The sequence below is a fragment of the Primulina eburnea genome, chromosome 5 (genome assembly GCF_022965805.1).
Source record: "Primulina eburnea isolate SZY01 chromosome 5, ASM2296580v1, whole genome shotgun sequence".
NCBI lineage: Eukaryota > Viridiplantae > Streptophyta > Magnoliopsida > Lamiales > Gesneriaceae > Primulina > Primulina eburnea.
The window spans coordinates 1379222-1403482 of NC_133105.1; the positions used below are offsets into that span (position 1 = coordinate 1379222).

Here is a 24261-nt window from a genome sequence, read left to right on the forward strand (position 1 = left end):
ACAAGTTCGTCCAATAAATTGTTGAAAGGGAAAATCGAACATCTGACCATTGATCACAAGCTCATCTATTTCGCAAACTCAGACGCCGTTTATGAGCTTTCCCCCATTTTTTATTATTTATTTCGTAGAATTATCCAGATAAATTTACAAGTATCCACTAAAAACTTAATTTTCCAAATAAAAATTGTAGATTCACTTAAGAAAGGAATATCGGGTCAATGTATTTAATTATTAATTAATAACTCATTCACCCGGTGTATTTATATTCATCCATCATAAAATTAAACATGATAATTAAATCGATGGCCAATAATATTGTACGATATGCATTACTATATATATGTCAAAATTATTATCACTATTTAAAGAAAATGGGAAAAAAAATAGCATTGAATTTGTGGTGTCGTTGTCGGAGAGAATGCATGCATAACAGAATCGCTGGTGCCCATATAAAGGAACACCTAACGTTTGGTATATTGGTTGAAAGATGGACAACTAAATTCTTCACAAATGGTCGGGCGATTTATTTACGATTGTTAATTTTTTTTAACATTCTTTGTTTATACATAATATCATGTTAAAATAATATATTAAATAACTATATATTATATTTTATATTTAGAAATCATAAGGAACATTTCAGTACGTATCTTCGTGAATTGTGATATTCTATATATTATTACTTAACTATTTCTTCTTTTAAAAAAGGTAGATGAGCTCCATGCATTCGGATGTTAGGATCGCGGATTTGTACAATTGGGTCTCGACAGGGTCGATCTTAATAATATTTGGGTTTGAGTCTAACTTTTAAAAAAGAGTCTCTGAATCATAATGTGTGTTCATATTTTTTTAGTTTCATAGAAATTTTTCAAATTTAATCAATACGTCAAAGACAATATAAAAACACTAAAAGAATAAAAATATCAAATATGTTCAAACAATCACTAAAAAACAACCCGCCTAACAGTTTTATAGCTAAAAATACTAATCAAGTATGCATAATCAAGTTGTTCAGTAATTTCTTTCTCAATCGATAACATAGCAAATCCGTTCAATCTTCCTCGTGACATGGTTGATCAGAGAAAAGTATTGATGAGCTTTATCTTTGAGAAACTTCGCTCTGCACTTGCTACTGTGACCGGGACAGTCAACAAGATTTTATAAGCAATATGAGGATTTGAAAGCCAGGATAAGCATTACATTTACCAAAATTTCAGTTAAAAAAACGTAGATTATAGATACCATATAAAGCCCCGAAGAAAGTAAAATACTACAATAAAAAATTAGAAGCCCGAACAAAGGAAATACAAGAAAATAGACTTACAGCTCCTCACGGATCTTTCAATCAAACCTAGAGACGACGCAATGACTGGAGTCGATTAAGGCTTGTCTACATATGAATATTGGGGAAGATTGAGGAATAAATCGATAACATGCTAAGCAAGTTCCATTTAATAAATACTTGATTTTAGGCTATCTAATAACTAGTATTATATATAATAATTTTTTTTTAAAATTTTTGAACCCCAAAAAAAATATGGGTCTGAGTCATTTGCCTCTTAATAGGCACATCCCCGGGTCTTGAACATTCGGATGGTGAAAATTGGACATGGTATTTTGATAAATGAATTATTTAGTGAAAAATATCAGCGTATTGATTATTAAGTAAATATACTTCACATCTCCATCTTGATCTTGTTCTAATTTTTTCAAAAAGAGCGTAGCATCATGGGTTAATCGTGAAGAGGTTCTTGATAATTAATGCTTGAAGCCATTTCACGTGAATTAATTCAGAGGGCTGGCTCTGCACTCAAATTTGAATGTTATTCAAATATATATATCTATTGTAGTTATTTTTTATAATAACTCAAATAAATTCAAAGTCAAGCTTAGTTAGATTTATTGCAACTACTCCTCTACATTAATTCGAAATAGTCGGACATAATTATATCAAAATCCCGATAAATTCGACCACCGGGTTTTATCCCAAATGTAGATTACTGAATCGCACATCAACATTTCATATGTGATAATCTTATATCGGATTATGAGTAGTATTTGAATTGGTTAATAAAGAGTTATGATATATTTCTATAACAATTCGAATTAACCGTTTTTCGTAAAACGATTTTGATACAGAATTCTATTTTACAATCACATTGTCCTCACCTTGATGTTTCTTTTCATTTCATCGAATCCAAAGAAATGTTGACATGCATTGTAGATCTAGTAAACATAATTTTTGTAGATATATATCCCTATCAATCACGATTCATGCTTGGATTCGTAACTTGTATATAGAGAAAAGCTTGTATTTTATATCAAGGAGACCATAAGCTTTCGACTCCGGAATAAGTATCTTACAAGATAATTTCACATATTCATGTTTGCGAGACGAGTCGATTTAGTCCATATTAAGAATCAAAAGTAATAATTTTGACTAAAAATAAATAATTTTTATAGATCAGATCGAGTCATATAAGAGATATGTTGTTTCTAAAAAAAAAACCTTCACTAATAAAAAAATATTGATAGCTTATTCTATTTTATAAAACTCATTTTAGCTCAATGTTATCTTTATTTCTAATTCAAATTTTCATACTATAGAAAAATATATTATTTCTCATGTAATGTGCTGCCAACTTAAATTAAACTTTTTAATTAGTTACATAATATATTATAATATTATTGAAAAAAGAATATAGAAGAAAATAATATAATATTTTCAAACACATAAAAAAATGTGCATCATATATAATCATTGTACCTTATAACAATTTTTTTTTTTTAAAAAATCTAAACCTAAAAAATATTTACTGTGATATTATCAAATGAACACGTGATTATATTCTATGTTTAAAAAAGGTTCACTATTCGTGTCCCCTATTGTCCACTAGTCTTTTTTGGGTAGTTTTTCATGAGTGTTCTCCACTTTTTTATGCGAAATATTATTTAGATATTTTCCTTGACAAGAAAACGCAAGCCATCATTATGGAAATCTTCCATAAAAGCATCAATATTAGTCGGTGGTTAACTTATAATCACACTCCAACATAATCATTTATAATTAAATCATCCGGGCCCCACTATGAAATATATATAACCAAATTAAATAGTTTGTATTATATATTCCACCAATAAAATAGTTTTATTTATTTACCCATATGAATCAGAAATTTGACGTCCATCGTCCTCTTATTATTAGAGCGGCTTTCGTAGTAAATCGGATTAATTGATTAAAAAGAGAAAATAAAATTAATAAAAATACAAGGTTATCTTAAATTTGAGGACAAAAACATGTTGTGGCCCAAAATCATGTCCCATCGTACGTGAAACCTTTTGTGGTCATGATTAACTTTGAGTAAAAGTCAGTTATATTCTAAAATTGTAAATTAATTAATGCAAGGATATATAGTGGAAGATGTCACTTATTGCCAACTATAAAATTAAGATGCAAGAGTTGATCAATCATAATTATCAGGGTCCGATAATTATTCTTAATATAAAGCGATTGAAATGTGATATTTGAATTATTTCATGATTTAAAATATTGAAATGATATTATTACCATTAGTTTGTAACTTTCGATAAAACGATAAACAATTTATTATATAATAATTTTCTACTGAAAGTTCATTTGAGGTGACTTACATATAAAATATATTGAAGCCACAACCCTAATTTTTAGATCTAAATAATAGAAATATTGTGTAGCTAAATGTAAGTTGTACAAAAACATATATCATATCTCATATTACGTTTAATTTCCATTACTTGATTTTGACATTTATCGAAAATTTGCAAAAATTTGTGTGAGACGGTCTCACGGTCGTATTTTGCGAGACTGATCTCTTATTTGGGTCATCCATGAAAAAATATTAATTTTTATGCTAAGAGTATTACTTTTTATTGTGAATATCGAATAGGGTTGACCACGCCGTCTCACATATAAAGATTCGTGAGACCGTTTCACAAGAGACCTACTCAATATTTTTTACTCAATGTGAACTTAAAATCACGTTTCTCCTCCGATTCACTTTAAAAAAGGAAAGAAAAGATGGTTTAATTAAAATTTTAAAAAAAAAAATCCTCAGAAGGATCTATATCGGCCACTTTTAAAAGTTGATCACGAGGACTTTTTAACCTTTTTTCATACAAATGATAAGATGCATATCTGAGTGTCACAACTCAATGACTTGTGGATTGGGTTATATTAATATTTATTTAATATAAAAATCAGAACAATTAAATTAAAAGAACAGTGAATAAATGAATTAAAAATTACAAAATAAAAAGTCCCCCCGGACAATCACGAGCCAATGTGGTCGTGAAGGAGACAGCGTAAAGCGCACCTTGCATAATATAGACATCATTTTTTAATTTTCCATTACACGTTTTTTTTTTGGGAAAAAAAAGGCAATTTCGGAAACAAATTTGTGCACAAACCGTGTCCAACGTAGATTAATATTGATGATTATAATATTTTTTTTGGAGTGTTAATATGATATCGAAAAATGACAAAATATCACCAAAAATTAATATTATGACGGTCATTGATGAAAAAGATATAATTTATGTTACAAAAAATATAATTTCTCCCGAAAATATTTTATACGATATTTAGTGAAAACAAGTTGATATTCCTGATCTATATTAGACATTATAACATGCATGCGGCGAAATTACTGTTGGTCAATATTTTTTTGCATCTAATAAAAATTTAAATGTGGTATTTTTTATTATTTGGTTTAAATTTTCATCTTAATCAATATGTGAGCAATTATGTAAGACCGATGTGGAAAATCAAATAGATAAATTATATACTTAATATATATACACACACACAAAAATTGTGAAATGCATCTCTTTTTTGTTTAATTACATAAAAAAGAACTAAAATAACACAAAGTGTACCACTAAAAAAAGTTGTGAAAAAAAGTGAGGAAAGCCAGTCACGTGCCGGACTCCCAAAAAAAACTCAAAGTGGCACGTGAGGAGGTCTCAATAGTATACTGACAGATTCGCCAACACATGACAAAGACTGAGCCTTTGGATAAATAATTATAATTACATGAATTTGCTTGGGTTGTATTTTTACATGAAAACTCGGGTTATCTGATATTAAACTTACAAAAAAATTAAATTCATTTCGGATTAATAATTAATTAAAATAATCATTTATTCGGGAAACCGTAATTCAAATAAATGAAAATTTTAAGCACGATAATAATCGTGTTTAAAAAAAAAATCATATCAAATTATATAACTTTTGCTTAATAGAGTGTCTTATTTTTATTTTTTGAAAAATCGGTGTTTGTATGAAGATAGAAAATTTGATTTTTTCCTTTCAAAAAAAAAAGAAAAGAAAAGAAAATATGGCCCGGCCCAATCCGCTTCCAAATGAGAATTTAAAAGTTCGGTAGGCCTTTATAAGAACAAGGAACCCAGTCCAGTTAACAGGGTTGTGGTCGGGTTCGTAAATAACCATTGGCCTAATTTTTTTTTAAAATAATATATATTTTTTTATCTTTATTCTTTGAAAAAGCAGCCACATCAACACAAAGTGGGTAAAAAGCATTCAGCGTTGGGGTGACAATGAAGTGAGACGAGGATTAAGTCGATATCGGGATCTTTATATTCAATTATATCTAATCGGGTTGAAAATTTTCATCTCGATTTCGTGGACATTAAATATCCATCATAGTCTTCACACTCACTTCAAATAATCTAGAAATTGTAACTAAGTGAATCATATTTATCATCATCATCTCCGATCTGACTTGAATTAAATCAAAATCACTATCATCACTTCAAATCATCAGTTAAATTAACAAAAAAATATTCAAATTCACTTAAAAAATATTGATACAATAATCAAAATACATATATAAATAATAATATTACTTAAATAATACACATTTTTGTAATTCATTGTTTAATAAACAAAAAAGATGAACCACATAATTATCATGAGGTGTAGATTTGAATAATGAACGTGATTTGAATATTATGAATTTGAGTTTTTTTAAAAAAACATTGTTAAAAAAATTCATTATTATTAGTACAATGATATTATTATCAGAAAGTTCGGGGATGAGATAACATTCTGACACCCATTTCCAATTCGCTTTATGGATTAGAAAATTCCCCTAACCCGACCTTTTTCTTGTTTTTTCCGGGGAGTCTTTAACTCGTAGGAAAAACTGGCATCCATAATCCAACCCCCACATGAAATTGTAGTTGCATAAACCCCCTATATAAAATTTATAGGCATTTTGGTCCCTGAAGTCTTTATTTATTTATTTTTTACAATTTCACGAACATAAAATGTGAATAAAATAATATTAAATATAAAGTAGGTGCGTGCATATGCAATTATGGATGTAAGTTTGTTTGAGTTTAAGATTTAAAAACATGGGGGTTAAAATGTCTATAATTTTTTCTTAGAAAGGTCACGTATAACTTCAATATATCAGCGATTATGTGAACGAACACGATGATTCTATGGAATAATTAAAATAATTGGAGCATTCTCGAAAAATTTATTGCAAATATAAACTAAATATTATGTAGAATATGTCCAACGAATCAAATAGCATTTAATTTAGGACTGAAATGATGCTATTCGATACATAAATATTAGACCAAATCTAAAAAAAACTAATTTAATTTCGAGGTTGAATATGACCTTATCGATTTAAAATTCAATCTAATTTGACTACACTTTTATCGCTGATCGAACCTGTCTACATCATTCAAAAGCGTACGTTGCATTAAAAAAATAAATACATAGACTTACAACTGTTTTTATTTTTATTTTAAGTTAAAAATATTTCGACTTTGTATCCATTTTAAAAATAGAAAATTTAATTTTGACTTTCCAATTCGCAACATATAAAAACCAATTTAAAACACAAAACCACCTCCGATTTGAAGAAGCATTGGCTGACACAAACATATGTAATATATATACATATTGTATATATATTTTATTATTTTTATTTTTTAAATTTTATTATATAGTTGAGTAGGCTCTGACATATCACAAAAAGTTTTAGTACGTCTTTTATGAAGATTTAAATACTTAATTGCGGTGTTGGTGTCATCTCTTAATAATAAATTTAATGCAAAATCTTGGGCTTGTTGCTGAATTAATTTTAGCTGTATGTTAATTTATATATAATATTTATATTTTCTGATGTCAAAAGAAATTGATGCTGTCGATAGATCCATTGAAGTAATTCCAAGCGATCATGAACATGACATTTTTTGTTCAATTATAAATATTAGTCCAAGATTTTGGAAAATTATACTGGAAATACGTTTTTCAAATATTAAAAGTTGTAATTTTATTTGTAGGAACCATTTAATCCACCATGCATATAGTACCCAGTCATGCATGTACGTAGCTAGCGAGGTGTACGTAGTAAATGTTGATATTATTTTGTAGGATCACATAATTTAATTAATTGTACATGGATAAGCTATCTAATAAAACACCAAATAAGACTAGCTAATTAATTATGAGCTTTCAAAGTATTAAATAAATTGGTATGATTCATTTTATGTGTAGAAACCTAACTCAATGAAGTCTTATGTGATGAGTCGAGGACTTATAAGGTCATATAAGATTATGGTTCTCGAGACACATAAAATAACAATAATATATACGGTACACATATTCTAGATATCTCTCATTTTCTCATCTAGGACAAGAATAAGATGATTTATCATCTGTTGCCTTAGAAGATTCATAACTCCAACGTTAGATTAATCAATGGATTTCGAGATGTGTTTACTTTTATTTATATTTTCTGATAATTCGACATGAATTTCTGACGTGTTGTGATATATGGATTTAATAACACGATTTATATATATAATTTTATTAAATCTCGATCAGTAAACGCTTCAGAACCCTAAAAGCCAACACTTTGACATTCTAATTAAATTCATTCAAAACCCTAATTAATAAGAGCCATATTAATATTTTATCTCAAATTAGTCTCCCAGCCAGCCGGCGCCCTCAAGCACGCAGGCCGGCCCTCCTCTCCTTCACCTTGAATAACACACCCTATAAAATACATACAAGTTTACACACCAATTCCTAGCCAAATTTTCTTTCCCGTATACACAAAGAGAAAAAGAATAAAAAAACAGGGTTAAACTTTGATAAATTAAACTGGACGGACACAGCGCTGCGATCTATCTTCCGCACGTACAAGGCACAAACATTATATATATACATCCGGTAAAAAGAAAAAATACAATCACGATGAGGCAACCAGGGGCGTATTCGAAGTTACTATGTGGAGGAAGAACAGGACCTCATTCGTTGCCACTGGCAAGGATCAAGAAAATAATGAAGAAGTCTGGGGACGACGTGAAAATGATATCGGGAGAGGCCCCAATTGTTTTTGCAAAAGCTTGTGAATTGTTCATAGAGGAATTAACAAAGAGTGCATGGGAAATGGCGGTCCAGGGCAAGAGGAGGACATTGAACAAAGAAGATGTAGCCTCTGCCGTGATTCATACTGACGTTTTCGATTTTCTTGTTAATCTTGTGTCTGGTTCCGACAACCCTCGAGTCGAGGAAATGTAATGGATCCATGAAGATGAAGATGCTGTCTCAATCGGGGCGTGCCACTTGCAGTTTGACTTAATATATCTTGTGGTGGTGTGATAATTTTAAAACTTATAAATAATTTTTGTTATTTGTTAGATGAGTGCTGGTTTTCACTCTTTTCGGTTCCAATCTCTTCTCTTTTCTAATATTTATCTTTTAAATTATTGGATACAAGACATCAGGAGTGGACCTCCTTAAAATAAAATTCAAATTCCAAAATTTTATTTGTTAAAGTAAAAAATTTTATTGAATAGCTCATTTATCAAGAATTCTTTCCAGCAAATTAAGTGCAATTGGCGTTTAATCAATTAATTTACTACACTTTAAATATTTTAAAAAAGTTGTTCACATATGATACATCATCACAATGAAAATATTTTATTCTGAAAAAATAACCAAATATACTTTAAATTCTCCATTTCAATTCGCAAAACAATATTTTCAGAAAATACATCCCGAAAACTCCGCAAACATAGCCAAATATAGCCCTTTTTATTAGCCTGAATACATTTTTAGCTTTTGTTTCGTCATAAAGGGATTAACCGAATCGAGTTTAATATTAATAAAAATTTAAGTTCGAGATAGGAAAGGGAAACCATTTTCCATAAAAAAACTAGGAATTCCACCTTCAAGCTTATTCCCGGAGAGATCGAGATGAACAAGTAACATCATATTTCCTAATGAATATTCAGGAATCTTTCCTTCTAACTTATTGGTGGATAGATCGAGATATGCAATGAACAAATAATCAGAAATCGTGCCTCCTACACTATTAGAAGAGATAGCAGAGAAACTTAAACTTCTTCTAAAGTTTAGAAACCAAAACAGCGAAATGTTGTCCAGATTATTCGAAGAAAGATCAACTATATATAGAAAGTGGTCTATTACTGTTGACTGACGGAAGAGATAAGTTGTGAAGACTTTATTGAATGCCACAACTATGCAAGAACGATTTTTCTAGCGCTTCCAGTGTGCTAATTGACTCCACCAACGTTGTCACTTGAAAAAGATTGACGCCACTGAAGTCAAGATGTTGTAATGAACGCAAAACCGATAGCCAATAAAATTCAGTCACATCAATATCCCCATTGCCACTCAAATCAAGAACTCGCAACATGGACAGATTACCAAGATGATAAGGGAGTGGACCAACAAAGTTCGAATGACTTCCAAGTGAACCAATGTACTCGGGGATTTGGATCGTGTTAAAATCATTTTTGCTGAGGTCTAAATACCTCAACTCTCTCAGTTCAAGCAAAGAAGAGCTGATTTTAATTACCTCTTAATGGGATGGACAGAAAAAAGTTGTGGATCGACTTGTGGAGCAGGAAGATCCAGTACCGCAATGTGATTAGTCCAGTTATCGCATCGGACACCCTTCCATTCGCAACAGTCTCTTACATCTCCCCAAGTAGAGAGTCGACCATAACCATCAATGAACTAATCTTTGAACTTCAGGAGATCGAGCGGGTCTTTCTTTCTCCAAGCAATGACCTCCATTACAGTTTGTGCTTGTTGTTACAAATACTTAATAATGACACTTGTAAAAAATTAATAATGTGTAAAATAAAAAATATATATATTGGATTAGTTGTCATGACATTTTTAATTGATATCATCTTTTATATGGAAGGAAACAATTGATTTCCCACATCGCAAAGATCATTAAAAAACTAAAAATTGTCACTATAAATAAGTGTGAGAATATTTGGGTTGGATAAATATTGGAGGAGGGAAAATGATTGTGTCACTCCATATAAAAAATGACATCAATTAAAAATGTCAGGATAACTAATCTAATATGTTTTTTTATTCTCACATTTGTTTTATCTATTATTTCCTCCTCCTATATTTATCCAACTCAAATATTCCCACATTTGTTATTGTCACTATAAATAACATACACGACACTTTTAGTTGTCATTATAAATGATTTAACTGACATATAAATTTGTCATTTTTATATAATAACAAGAAATGTATAAATGTATTTAAACATGAGTTTTCCTGACATTTAAAATTGTCATTATATGAATAATTAGTAACACATATGAAGTTGTCATTAACATCTTATAATGACATTAAAAAATGTCAGTAAGTGTAAGACGACATTGGAATAGATGACATTTGTTCGAAGTGTCACTAAAACTTAAATGTCACTAAATATTGAATATGATGACACCATAAACATTTATTCTTGTAGTGTGCACACACCGCGTAAAACTAACACATAACATGGAGCAAAGAATTGTTTCCATTTAATTATTTGTATGCCTAAGATAAAAGTACTCCAGGGCAACATTACACTGAGTGTAGCACCATACATATATTGTACCATTTTCTTTAAATTGTCCACAGGATCACGTTGAAATAGTCGAAGCCACTGTAAAAATTTGAATATCTCAGCACAAGAATTGCAGAAAGAATTGCTGTTTTTTTTAATATTTTGTGAAGGCTGCAACTTGCAAGCTATGTAAGAATTGAAAACAAGACAAAAGAAAGCCTACGGGGAGCTCTCTCCGAGTAATTTTGCGACGTTGGTGAGTCGTAAAGCATTTATTTAATAAAAACATTTATTTTTACATTTGAATTATTCACCGTTAGGTGATGGATGAGGTATTGCTCTAATCTCTAAAATTTGTATGAACTTTTCGACTATGCTAGAAAAGAGTTAAAACATGAAATGGGCACGGGGCTAAGTAAAGCTCACACATCATTGATGATAATGTTATTCATAGAAAATTTCATTAAATAACAATAAAAACGTTTTGTAATTTAAATAACTTGAAAAATTATTGACATAACGTTTTCCAAAAAAATAAAATAAAAATAAAAATAAAAGCCGCAATATTAGGAGGCAAGGCAATCTCTGTTTTCCATGTATTATTACTTTTTAATATTTTTTAAATATTTGTTTAGTTTTATTATTGTTTCTAATATAATCAACAAATATATATATATATATATTTTATTTTTATCATTGAGGAATTAAATATTTCAATTGGTTGTAGAGAAAAAGTATACCCACGAAGTAACATAATCTCGACCGTCCGAAAAAGGGCGGGAAAATTGGTAATCAACGATTGAGATCACATAAGACTGCCTGCCACTGCAAAAGCCACCACCTGTCCACCCTTTAAATTAGGTCGGCAAGAGAATCGACTCTCAGTATTTCAAGTTTCATTTTGCAGTATGGCACCCAAAAGAAAACAAAAAAATGAAAACGGTGAAGCCAAAACGTCCGCCGCCGCTACGAGGAGAGTAACACGGAGCTCCAACCGTCGAGACAATGCCGCTCCCGACAAAGCTGCCGCTGACCCAGGACCACCCAAGAAAAAGAAATCCAAAACCACCCCTGACGACGTGGCTGAACAAAAATCTGAAACAACACCACCACAATCACTGGAGGCTGAGTCGAAGGTTCCTGGTACTTCCAAGACTATCATCATCGAGCACTGCAAACAATGCAACTCATTCAAAACCAGGGCTCTCCAGGTGAAGAGTGGGTTGGAGAAAGAGGTAGCGGGAGTCAGCGTTTTGGTCAATCCTGAGAAGCCCAGGAGAGGCTGCTTCGAAATACGTGAGGTAGGTGGAGAGATTTTTGTGAGTTTGTTGGAATTGAAGAGGCCCTTTAAGCCAATGAAGGAACTGGACATGGGGGATGTCATTTCTGACATTATTCAGAAGATTAACTGATGGGATAGGGTTAAGTTTGGGTTCGGTCGTCACTTTGAAATTGTCAGTTTTATTTTCTTGAATCTAATCAATACACTGGTTTAAGGGCCTTTTCTAGATCTTGGCTGTTCTTCAACTTCTTGTCGTATATTTTGTTAGGATCATTGTGTTGTATGCCATGATTGCAATGTCCTATTTTGCGAATCGAATCTTGTAATGACCAGTGATAAGTTTGAAGAATTGTTGAAATCAATGCTTTACTTTGTTCACATGTTCAAGAAAATGTTTTTTCCAAACAATTGGTCTGGTCCGGATGCTTCTACGGTCCCTTGACCAAAATACCTTCCACATATGAAAACGGCGTTATGGTTCGAGAAAATGGCATGTTTATCGATTCAGAAATTGGATATGACTACTTTGGTATGATTGGTCATTACGAATTACTCCTAAATTCGTAATGAAAATTCATAGGATATCTTTGGTATGATTGGTCCATGTTGGAAGAAAATTCCAGATTTTTGTTATCCTAGTTACCCTTTCAAAGTTTGTACATAAATAACAAAAGAAGAATATTTGAAAATTTAAATACTAATTGACTTTTGGAAAATTTTAAAAAATCAAATTTGAATAACACATTACTTTTTAAAACACTATCAAAATCTATATTAAATACCACTAACTATAAATAGAATATATAAAAATTTAAATTGAATATTTCTGGATTTTAAAATTTCATAAAAATCTTATAAAATATAGAATGAATATATCTCCTAAAATAAAAAATGAAAAGTCTTGTTGTTTGTACAAATTTTTAAAAATTAAACGCACTACAAAACATCACAAACTACTGAGACGATCGGTTTTCCTCAGAAACGTCCTCATAAAATCATTGCCCACCAAAACAAAGGGAAAAAAAAATTGTTAATACAGCAATTGCGGGACACATTTTCATTATATTCAGCGCACGGTCTTAGCGAAAAGTTCGTTCAGCTAATGTCTTGCGCTTCTCCACTTATAATAGTTACACGTAAACCCGAAAATGGATTAGAAAAATCAAGTATTTTGATGGATGATCCATGAGAAAACAATAAAAAAACAACAATTAGATCGTCCCCACACATTAACATGCACATAGTATATATCCTAAAGTTGAATCTGGTATCAAGAACCGGGGACATTGAGCTTTTTGAAGAGTTCAGGAAGATGAGAATTGGTGAGTTTTGTCCTCTTGCTGATTTCGTGTTTTTTCTTCTTTGTCTTAGGTTTGGGTGCAATACCATGCACCTGTGCCATGGCTCTACGCTTAGCAGTATTTGTTGCAGGTTTCATCCCATTCTTCTGAAGATCTTTTTCAATGTCGATCATATCACGTGGAAGTTCAATTCCACGAAACAATTGTTTCAACTCGTCGTCTACTTTAATAATTGCTCTTGGATCATTCGGATAGGCTATGTCCTCTTGTGAGTCGAAGTTCGATAGCAGCCATATTTGGCCTGAAGCTTTCAAGGCCTAAATAAGAATATTAATATTTAATCAGTGGATCATTCTCATACTCACAGGTTATAGTGATGGGTGAATAAGCCAATAAAAACATTGAAATTTGACAGATAATGAAGATGGCCGAGTCACCTGTAAGTCCTCCACGACTGTTGGGTATGCATCCTTGAGATCAATAACTGCAATACCCTCTGGAAATTTCCGAACTAAGACAAGAAGTTGGCTCTTATCTTTCAAAGCATGCTTCGACTGCAAACAAATATTTCAAAAAGTAATTATTCTACAAATCTGATTGACCAGAAATAATGAACTAATGTCCAACGAGTTTGACTGGTGAGCTATGCAAAGACTGAAGCTACCTTGTAGGAGAATCGCTTCCCATCATAGCTCACTTTCGGATTGTTCCTCAAACTGTCAAAGACAGCCTTGTTTGCATTTAAATCAACATAGCACGCTTCATTTATTTGTTCAGGTGTGAAGGCTTGCCTAGTCTTGAGACAAATAAATTAATAAATCAGGCAAGGCTCAGCAAATAACTACTGGTACTGCATTGAGTAAAATATGCATTAAGGATAATTCTCAACCACAAGGTAAAAAAGACAAATGTTGGCAAAACATTGCAGATCGGTGTAAAGGTGCATTAAGTACCTTACAAAACAGGCAACATAGATAAGGCTAGCATTCATAAAAGATACAGCTGGAAAAACATATAATCACTAAATTTAGTAAAGAGTTCGACCCATACAAGTAGAAACATAAAAGGGATTAAGTGAAAAGAGCCTCATCTTTGGACGTCAAGAAAAATAAAAAAAATCAGCTCTTATTCTGTCGATCAATACATGTATGCTAGGTAGATAGTTATTCCACAACACGTCAAACCTTTCAATTAGTTATACCAAAACAGAATGACTGCCAACAATATCGAGTCATTAAAAAGGAACTAGAACAAAATAGAAAGCCTGGACAACAATTTTGATGAAAAGAACATATACATGGATACACAGAGCTAATATGGACTTCTGTCTGAAAAATATAAAACCCAGAGGACAAGAGGTACCAGTACCTCAAAGAGCAAATCAATAACTCGTTTTATTTGAGCCCCCACAGGAGCTTTCCTTATACTGTTTATATGTTGAAGTCGTTCTGTGTCATTTGAGAATTTAACTGGAAGTGCAGGCGATTTGGCATTCACTGAAGATGATGAACCCGAGGGTATGACTTTCGATGAAGTTGTTTTAGATGATCCTGCTTTAGCTGCAATGTTGACAAGGGATGACTGGCATTTCTCTTGTTGTTTCTTAAATCTATTCAAACTTTCTTCAAGTGATGTAGCCATCTATAGACAACAGTTAATAATCAGCATCCAGAAGAGCTGCGGCGAGAAAGAAACAAAATATATCACATGAAAACGATGGCCAAATTTGAAAAATGGTAACCAACAATGGGAACCTTCAAATTTGGTAACCAACAATGGGAACCGTATCTGACCACAAAACCCAAAACCTCACCCACAATATTGTTGAATTATATGGTGTGGGACTTGGATTGGTTGTTAGAAAAGTTATCGTGGTCTTCTTAAATGAGCCCATCCTAGTCTGTTCATTTTTGAAAAAAAAAATATTCTTTGAAATTCTAATAACCAACACCATCAATTCAAGCCTAAGAAAATAAAAGAATAATGACTTGTTTATTGAGAAAAACATTTGTCAGGGTTTGCATTCAAGTAATAAAATAATAAATAGTACAACTAGGGGTGTGCATTCAGTCGAACAACCAAACAAATTATCTTTCGTATAACCAAACCACCCGAAATTTTTACAAAACTGAACCGAATTAAAATCGGTTAAATTCAGTCCCTTTTAAAAAAAATATATAAGAGAAAACTTATTAAATCGAAGTTAGAAATAAGATGATTCCTTTTTCCTTTCTTATAGTTAATTGAAGCCATAGTTCTAAACCAAAATTGGCCTAAAAACATCCACCAAGGCAACACCATACATAAGCATATTTGTTGAACTTCACGCTCAAACCCCAAACCAGAAACTTTAGGCATTTAAAACTTGTTTAAAAAGATTTTGATATATGACTTCCTCTGTTTTCTATCATTGTCTAACGTTAGGAATATATGTTTATACGGCAAACTGAGTTTTAAACATGGTTCTATCAATGGTACTGTGCATTCTTACGAATAAGAACATGAATCAATAAAAATTGAAAAAAGATTACAGATTATAAACATATATGTATGACCTGGGTCATCTATCTGTTTTAGATCACTTAGGATTTCATTGGAACATAGGTAACATAACTTTGTAATTCAATATATATGCAAGACAGTAAACATAAAAATAATGATGCCAAATTACCTATGGGTTTTCCGTCAATATCAATTACAAAGTTAACGTTATTTTTTATTTCTTCTAAATTATCCAAACAAATAAAGTGAGGAGCTATGAAGTTAATTTTGCAATTTAGGGCTGGATGGTTGTGGGTGTTTAGGGATGAATTTTGCAAGACCATGAGTCTTAAAATTTATATAAACATAATTTTATTTTTAAAAAACTGTTAAATCGGATTACCGTTTGTTAAAATATTTGATCTGATTTAACTGATTTTTAAAAAAAGTAAAATCGATTTCCTGAATTAAATTTTACACTAATCTATTCAAAATAGACCCAACCAAAACTTCATAAAAGCTTAATCATCTCTTGCTGAAAATCTTCTTTTCGATTTTTAAGACGAAACTTGAAGCTAAAAGGAAATTAAAGTTATCTTAGACAACCAAATCAACTAATTTAGACAAAATAAATTTAATAGATTTCTAAAAATACCATATTTAAAGACCAAAAACAAACTAGCTAACCAAAACCTTGAAACTTATTAATCGACTATCATGATTCATATATAATAAAACGCATACAAAATCATGATTTTTTTTATAAAAAAATAACAGTAAACCCAGGTTTGAGAGAATAACAGCTGCATGTTCATGAAAAATTACATCTCAGACTCGTTAAGTATATCATCAATCACATAACTAATCCAAAGTTGAATAAACAATTCGATGCCTGAATCCATATCTTAAAAACCACCACCAAAGCATTCCATAAGTACTTTATCTAATATGCCTACTATTCTGATTCATCTTCATAGGCAACTTTATAAGATTTAATTTTCTCTTTATGTTTACTGGATATTCAATTCTTTCACACTTGCCCACTAATTAATAATCAAAATTGCTCCCAAGATTCATCAGTTAATCATTATCAACAAAGTCTGCACCAATCACCTCATTAGTTTCATAATTTCCTTTACTAAACAATAAGCCAAAACAACTAAATTTAGATGTAAAACATCTCCTCTTAACTAAAGTATATACAAAAAGGATACATAGCTCCAAGATGAAGCATAAAATCACTATAAACAAGTGGTGAATAATGTAATATTCCTAAAAATGAATTCTTAAGTGGACTTAAAGGCGAGGAAACTGAAACTTGCTAAGAACCCACAAAAAATCTCACACAACCAAAGCATCACACAGTATTTACGCACTCCAAATTGCAGCCGACAACCTCGCAAACAAAAGACTGAACTATCATTCCACAGATAACCCTATTAACCATCTTGCGATTCCATTAACATCTTTTTCCAATTTTCAAGAAATATTGAAACAAGCCCATCACCCGTTTCTCAAATCCAAATATCTCATCACAAATCCAACATATTCCATTATTTCTCAAACAGATTTCAATAAAACGGAAAAGGTCAAATTACAAAAGGGAGAAAAGAGCATACGTCAAGAAAGAATTGGGATGGAACTTCACTGCTCCACCCTCTCTCCAAAAATCCTGAATTTGGTTCCGAGACAGAAAATTCAAAACAGATAGGGGATGGATCAGAAGAAGTCCGGGAAGAAAATAAAGATCGCGATTGTTAAAAGGAGTCCCATCTCATGTTATATAGAGAAAGCTTAAATCTTTACGGCGTCGTTTGTTATGATACGCGAGGGCATTTTCTTTTAGTCCTTCAGCTCTACCTTGGTTACAATTCAGTCCCTTTGATAATTATTAATATTTTTCAAAAGCAATCAATATTAATAATAATCATAATCATTAATTAAAAGTGTGTCCGAACTTCGGCACCATGCTGTTGAAAAGTCTCTTTATTTTTGGAGATATTATAAAATATATATAATGGGAAATTTATATCAAAGACTATGGTCTAGAAAAACTTTATCTTGACAGAAACTCAAAACTAAAAAACTATAATTATTTCAAACAATAAATGATATTAAACCGAAAGATTATAACTTGTGACAAAAAGTTTAATAAATTATGGTAAAGTTTTGATTTTTAAAAAATATGGTATCGTAAATTAAATGAATGAATGAGTGAGATGTGATGTTAGCCAGCAGCAATCCAGTTTCCCAATTTACAGAAAATCTCTCACGCTCGCAGTATTCAGTTTCCAGCCATTGCAAGCATTTTTGTCAACACGTGTAGCCAAGAACGCTCTTGTCCAATTCACCAGGCCTACCTTTTTCCTATATTAATTCACCAAATCTTCATTTCCTATGCAGCAAATCCTTGACCCAAATCCGCAAGTATTTATGGTACAGCGTTCACACCGTAGCTGGCCACAAATCTTCTAATTCTGTCAAAATGGTTGCCGGGACGTCGCCGGAATGGCCTCCTCTTGGCTTTACTGAGAAAATTAAACTCAAGGATGGGAGGAAAATAAAGGTAAAAAATGTTGTGTTTGTGTGTATGTGTTTTTTTTTTTAAAATTGTTAACGTTTGAATTCAATTAATTGCCGTTTTCGTGGGTCTGAGTTTGTGTGATTATTCGGTGGCAAACTTAGGAGTTTAAAAAGTTTGATCTTTGCTCCGTGAATTACTTGTAGTTATAGCCGGTGCATTGAAAATTGGAAACAGTGGAAATCAGGTGATTTGGTATAATTCGGTTATTATTGAGGTGCTCTTGTATTACTTGAATTGGTAGAGTTGCTGGATTTGGTACAGAAAGATAAAAACCCTCGTGTATATTCGCTGCATTTAGATACATAGAGATATGTGACAAACAAATGGATATGGTGTTAATTCAATCTTTAAGTGGATTGGCTCAAGAATCGGTTAGCCGTTAGCGGTTAAAGGTGATAAAAAGGTTTGAGTTATCTTGGTTGCACGTGTGTTGATCTATGTTTCAACACTAGTCTTCTTGTCATTTTGAATTGCTGGTGGGCTGAGTGGAGATTGTTGGTTTAATTTTGGTTAAATTAATTCTTTGTCGTTTAGCAGCTTCGTGTCATAACTAGGTAGAGAATCGTTGTAATTGGCTAGGTGGGGTGTAGGGATTTCGGCTGACGCTATGATATAGCTTACTTGTAATTAATGTGAGTGATGGTTCTTAAATTCGATTTCACTGAATTCATCGTGAATTTCATTATATGTTACCGTTAGAGAACCTTGAAAACTAAACAAGATATTGGCACGTGTTAGGGCGCACTGTTTGCTATTATTTACATTTCTAATTTTGATTGTGCTGAGGATCTGATAAAGATTGGACCTCGTAAAGAAGAAAAGTAACGGTACTTTACGCCTCATTGTTGACTTGGAAAGTATGCAATATATCTTCAAAAAAACTTACTCTTAGCTTTCAACTAACACAAATTCAAGGTCTGACTGTTTCTTGATAGCTTTCATACTACTTGAGTTGTTGAACTTTCTGGATTCAAACTAGAATGGTAAAAGCTTGTACAAAATTGCCGCATTTGGCTACGTGTGATTATTAACAAGCATGTGGATATATGGTTTATTTAATCATTTGGTGGATTCGCTTGAGAATCAGTAACAGTGTGGCCATGTTAAAATCCTCGAGTTACAAGTGTTTGCATGTGTTGCCAATCTATGTTTTAAAATTCTTGTCGTTTCTTTTTTAATTTTTGTCTGTGTCGCTGGTGGTTTAACTTTGGTTGGAGTAGTTATTTTTCGTTTGGGATCTAAGTATTTGGCTGTAATGAGTGCCAATCTTTTTACATTATGAGTTAAAATTTTGCTTTAAGTTATCTGGTAACACAGTCAGAGTCTCATTGAATTAAGTTTTTAGGCTTCACATAATGCATTCATGTTTTTTAAAAATTTTGATTACCATTAATATAATTTATTTCCATGAAGGTGTGTTGCCTGTCATCTTTTATAAATGCCTATCATGTCTTCGAAAGTGTTTAGAGTGCATTGTTGTTGTTCAAATGCCGTGATGGTGCTTTTACTTTGTTATTTCCTTCAATTTTTATAGAACGGCAAGAATGTGAATGAAGAGGATTTCAAATGCACACACAAAATTGGGCACACTTTTGATGCTTTGTTATAGTGAGGCTGGGTATTGTACTTGGGGTTTTCCTGCATCTCCATATTTTCCACTGCTTTAAGCTACAACGATCACGTCTTTCTGCTTATTCTTGAGATTCATTAACTTTGGATTTCTCAATGTATTTTGTCTTGCAGGTGTATACCGATACATCAACTGGAATCAAATTTTATTCTAGGCCAGCTGTTGTTCGATACCTCGGAAATGTAAATCAGAGTGACGCTGCTGCCAAAAAAATTAAAGTATGCTCTTTTTTCTAACTTTTGCAGTGAAAAATATTTAATTTTTCTTTGTCCTCCTGGCCAAACACAGAAATTTGGATTTTGAGACTTGTATGTTCCATGTTCTTTGAACTTCATATGATGCATTATATCTTGCTTGCTTTCATTTCAGCTTGAAGTTGAAGATGAGCCCTCTTCGAAGTCTGATTTTTCTCCACGAAGTCAGCTTGAAGTTGAGGATGAGCCCTCTTTGAAGTCCGAAATTTCTCCACAAAGTCAGCTTGAAGTTGAGGATGAGCTCTCTTTGAAGTCTGAAATTTCTCCACAAAAGATGCCTATTGCTAGTTCAGGGTGCAGCTCTGAAAGGAAGAACAAAGGGAAGCATTCTTTCAAAATGGTTTGTTCTGTGTTGAGCTCGATTTACTAATCACAGTTTTCGTCAAAATATTTCCACCACCTTACATTTCAATGATGTCTAGGTTGCCTGTGAGAGTGAATCAGCTGACGGAATACCTCCAGGATGGATAATAGAAATCAGGACGAGTAAATCTGGGAACAAGATTAGAAATGATCGGGTATTTAATGATGTACTTTTTGCACTTTTGCTTTTAATAATGATCAGGTCTACTGCACTTTTACTTTTAATAATGTTACTATTTTTTCTTATGTTGTATGATTAATGAGTGATTGGTTATTTTCTGAAGTACTACATAGATCCAAACAGTGGTTACATATTATCTTCAAAAAAAGATGTTATGCGATATCTGGAAAATGGGGATATCAGTAACTGTGCTACCAGGCCAAAGAAAATGGAGAGTGATAAGCTCCAATTGATTAAGAATGAAATCCATGTGAGTTGATAGCTTTGTTACTTTATTTCTGACCTAATATTCATCGTCTCATTATATTTTATTTGCACAATTTGCACTCAAGTACAGCCTTACTTCACTAAATTGTAATTATGTATACACATAAAAATTAACCGTGGATTGGATTGTGAGATGATGGTTATGTAAAAACATGGTAAGAGCATAATCTGATGATGATTAATCTAATTTGGAAGAATTGACAAAAATAACGGAAAACAATGTATTTTAGGCACAAAATCCATTGTGTGATTCAAAATGCATAGTTGGTATGATGGAAAAGTGAACTGGGCCATGGAAAAGTGCAATCTTTTTTTCAAGCTTTTGAATGTTTGAATGATTTTTTCATGGGTCATGTGTATATGCATTTGCTCGTCGAAAGGTTCTATTTAATAGAGGAAAAAATACTTTTTGATTCCATGAACATTTATGAGATGTTTAAACACATAATTGAAAATATAATCTATTTGAGATGCGTGAAATGGTGTTGCTTGGACATAGGAAAGCTGAAAGGTGCCGTTGTGGGACCTTCAAATTTTGTGATTTTTGTCTGCGTGGCCCACTATCCAGCGTAAATTTAATGGTTCAACTTGTAGTTTAACAACACTATTGAATGCATAGTTTCAAACTTGACGTCGAGAACAACCTCCTCCTGTTGTCAAGTATCCAGTGCAATGATGCTTTGAGGAAAATCAAAATGTCAGGCTTCAATCATCCTTGCATTATTCCATTCTATTGCTAATGGGAGTTATTTTATCTTCTGGTGTTTGGCGTTGATTGATTGATGATTCATGCGTTGTATTAAGTTATTCTGTTTTTACATCTTAGTTCTCTGAAAAATGTCTATTTTCTATTTATAGTCATTATCTCAAGATAATAAGTTGTCCGAACACATTGAGACAGAACAACTTTTAGCTCCTGGAGAATCAGATTCAGGTACATACGTTTATGTCCAGGTTTATTATTTTTAAGACGCGAACGTGTTTTGATGATTGGCATGAAATAATTACATACTTTAGCTGTTCTGAAAAATGATATACTTGTTGTAGGTGGCGAAAGCTCGAGTGCAAAAAGTCCGGAAGCACCAGATTCTAAGGTCTCTGAACTGAAGGAAGATAACAGTGCTCGTACTCTTGAAGACAATGAATCGTGTGAAAATTCCAATGAGGATGCAGAAATGAAAATTGGCACTGAACCAACTGAAGAAAATGAATCACGTGAAAATTCAGGTAAGGATGCTGAAATGAATGTTGACATTGAACCAACCGAAGACGTGAAATCAACTGATCAAGCATTAGCAAAAACTGATTCTGAGACCCACCAGAAGCTTCCTTCGAGTGGAATCGAAAAACAAGAAGATGAAAGTGGAATCGAAAAACAAGAAGATGAAACTCCGGTGAGCTCAAGAAAATCCAAGAAAAGAAAGGGTCTAATCTTGCCATCGCGAGTGTCAAAAAGGCTTGCAGGGTGCAAAGCCGAGATTCAGTCCGACATGATTCCAAGCAAACGAACACTTAGAGTTGCTGCTAAGAGATTCCACAGCAGTGAAGTTAAGACATTACCGAGTTCTTTTCTTGAAACTGTAGCTGATATTCCTTTGTCTTCCGGTGTACCATCCTCAAAAGAGGTTACAACGCTTCCAATTGTAGCCAATGAAACCCCTCGAGAAATCGAGCCACTGAAAAATGTTGAAAAACCTCTAATAGAAAAGGCGGCTATTTGCATTGAGAAGCAAGCATACGACAATATAAGATCACAAGAGTCGCAACTTTGCTTTGGATTTGGGAACTCTTGGCCTGATCCATGTCTAGAATTTGCATTCAAGACTCTTACAGAGGAAATACCTTATGAAGAAACTCTGGCATTTTCGGGTTGCTTCAGAGATCGGTCCGGCATACCATACAATCAATCAAATGAATTCTCCAAACCGTCTGATTCTGATGTCCCTGGCATCTTTCAAAGTGAAATTCCGCCCCATTCAGAACCACTGAAACATAAAGGGGCTCTTGATCTGTCGCCAGATAAAAATGTCAACTTCCTGGCTCGTAGTGGTGTAAGTTCTCAACAATCTAGTTCTGAGGCAAGGAACAAGGATTGCCCGAACCTTCCAGCGAGTGAGACACATAAACAAACTGCTAAAGCCCTAGTGAGCTTAAGAAAATCCAAGAAAAAGGAGGATCTAAGTTTGGCCTCACAATCATCAGAAAAGTTTGCCTGGAGTGGTATCGCTAAGACGCTGGAATTTGTAGGTGAGAAAACACTTCAACAAGTCGAGCCATCGAACAAAGTAAAAAACCCTCTGGTAGAAAACCAGTCTATCCCAGATGATAATCGTAAACCAAAGGACAGTGCGATATCTGAAGAATCACAACTCTGCTCTGAATTCAGGATCTCTTGGTCTGATCCATGCCTAGATTTCGCATTTAAGACTCTTACAGGTGAACTTCCTATTGAGGAAACTTTTGCACTTTCAGGTCGCTTTGGAAATCAGTCCAGGGTACCTTACAATCAAGCTAAAGATCACATTAAACCATCAGGATCTGTTCTACCAACCATTTTCCAGAATGAAACTCCTCGCCATTCGGAACAATTGAAGAAAAACAACGTGGTTCATCTGTTACCAGGTAATAATGTAAGCTTCCCGACTTTTAGTGGCTTGAGTTCTCAACAATCAACCTCAGAGGCGAGGAACAGGGAGTACCAGACAAAGGTTAGTCTTAGAAAATAGGAACAAAAACCTTAACTCACTATATAGAATTGAAGTTAATGTTTTTCCCCTACTGAAATCTTTGTTAGTTTGGACTTATTTGGTGTCAAGCATTACAGCCGCCTTTGTAACAGTGACTTCTAAGCTATGTGTCTGCAAATGTAGTTGGGGGATGCACTTTTATTTTCAGTATCCAAATGCATGAAAAGATTGTGCAGTTTTCCGATCTTCTGCTATTTCGTTTTCCAATTTGCTTAAATATGATGTGTTGGAAAGTTCCTTTGTATGAAATTTAGTTTTTAG

General features: G+C 32.7%; 3 protein-coding genes across 9 annotated transcripts; 2 read left to right on the forward strand and 1 right to left on the reverse strand.

The window, feature by feature from the left end:
* The first annotated feature begins 8275 nt into the window (after positions 1–8275).
* Positions 8276–8602, forward strand: LOC140831851 (nuclear transcription factor Y subunit C-3-like). Its single transcript, XM_073195572.1, has one exon. The coding sequence runs from the start codon at positions 8276–8278 to the stop codon at positions 8600–8602; it is 327 nt and encodes a 108-aa protein (XP_073051673.1).
* A 4720-nt stretch (positions 8603–13322) lies between these two features.
* On the reverse strand, positions 13323–17786 carry LOC140832096 (uncharacterized). Of its 3 annotated transcripts, none has more exons than XM_073195910.1 (5): positions 17594–17786; positions 14862–15134; positions 14158–14289; positions 13931–14047; positions 13323–13810 (listed from the first exon to the last, which is right to left on the reverse strand). In XM_073195910.1, the coding sequence occupies exons 2-5, from the start codon at positions 15132–15134 to the stop codon at positions 13463–13465; spliced, it is 870 nt and encodes a 289-aa protein (XP_073052011.1). In that variant the 5' UTR covers positions 17594–17786; the 3' UTR covers positions 13323–13462. The 3 variants fall into 3 exon arrangements, with proteins under 3 accessions (XP_073052011.1, XP_073052012.1, XP_073052013.1); XM_073195911.1 differs by having other exon boundaries at positions 14862–15170; positions 17594–17785; XM_073195912.1 differs by having other exon boundaries at positions 14862–15170; positions 17623–17692.
* Positions 17787–18150: 364 nt separating this feature from the next.
* LOC140832097 (uncharacterized) lies at positions 18151–24181 on the forward strand. 5 transcript variants are annotated; one of them, XM_073195916.1, is made up of 8 exons: positions 18151–18540; positions 20302–20406; positions 20558–20782; positions 20865–20960; positions 21090–21236; positions 22112–22187; positions 22301–23648; positions 23726–23985. In XM_073195916.1, exons 1-8 carry the CDS (start codon positions 18460–18462, stop codon positions 23766–23768), a joined length of 2121 nt encoding a protein of 706 aa, XP_073052017.1. In that variant the 5' UTR covers positions 18151–18459; the 3' UTR covers positions 23769–23985. The 5 variants fall into 5 exon arrangements, with proteins under 5 accessions (XP_073052017.1, XP_073052016.1, XP_073052014.1 ...); XM_073195915.1 differs by having other exon boundaries at positions 18152–18540; positions 20612–20782; positions 22301–24181; XM_073195913.1 differs by having other exon boundaries at positions 18153–18540; positions 22301–24181.
* The last annotated feature ends 80 nt before the right edge of the window (positions 24182–24261 follow it).

What these genes read in the sequence shown, in the direction of transcription:
- LOC140831851 (XM_073195572.1), top strand. Translation starts at nt 8,276, where the DNA reads ATGAGGCAACCAGGGGCGTATTCGAAGTTACTATGTGGAGGAAGAACA.
- LOC140832096 (XM_073195910.1), bottom strand. Translation starts at nt 15,134, where the DNA reads ATGGCTACATCACTTGAAGAAAGTTTGAATAGATTTAAGAAACAACAA. An exon ending in GGAAGCGATTCTCCTACAAG is followed by an intron (nt 14,048 to 14,157) that starts GTAGCTTCAGTC and finishes ATTTGTTTGCAG; the next exon opens with TCGAAGCATGCTTTGAAAGA. An exon ending in CAGTCGTGGAGGACTTACAG is followed by an intron (nt 13,811 to 13,930) that starts GTGACTCGGCCA and finishes ATTCTTATTTAG; the next exon opens with GCCTTGAAAGCTTCAGGCCA.
- LOC140832097 (XM_073195913.1), top strand. Translation starts at nt 18,460, where the DNA reads ATGGTTGCCGGGACGTCGCCGGAATGGCCTCCTCTTGGCTTTACTGAG. An exon ending in AGGATGGGAGGAAAATAAAG is followed by an intron (nt 18,541 to 20,301) that starts GTAAAAAATGTT and finishes TTTGTCTTGCAG; the next exon opens with GTGTATACCGATACATCAAC. An exon ending in TGATTAAGAATGAAATCCAT is followed by an intron (nt 21,237 to 22,111) that starts GTGAGTTGATAG and finishes TTCTATTTATAG; the next exon opens with TCATTATCTCAAGATAATAA.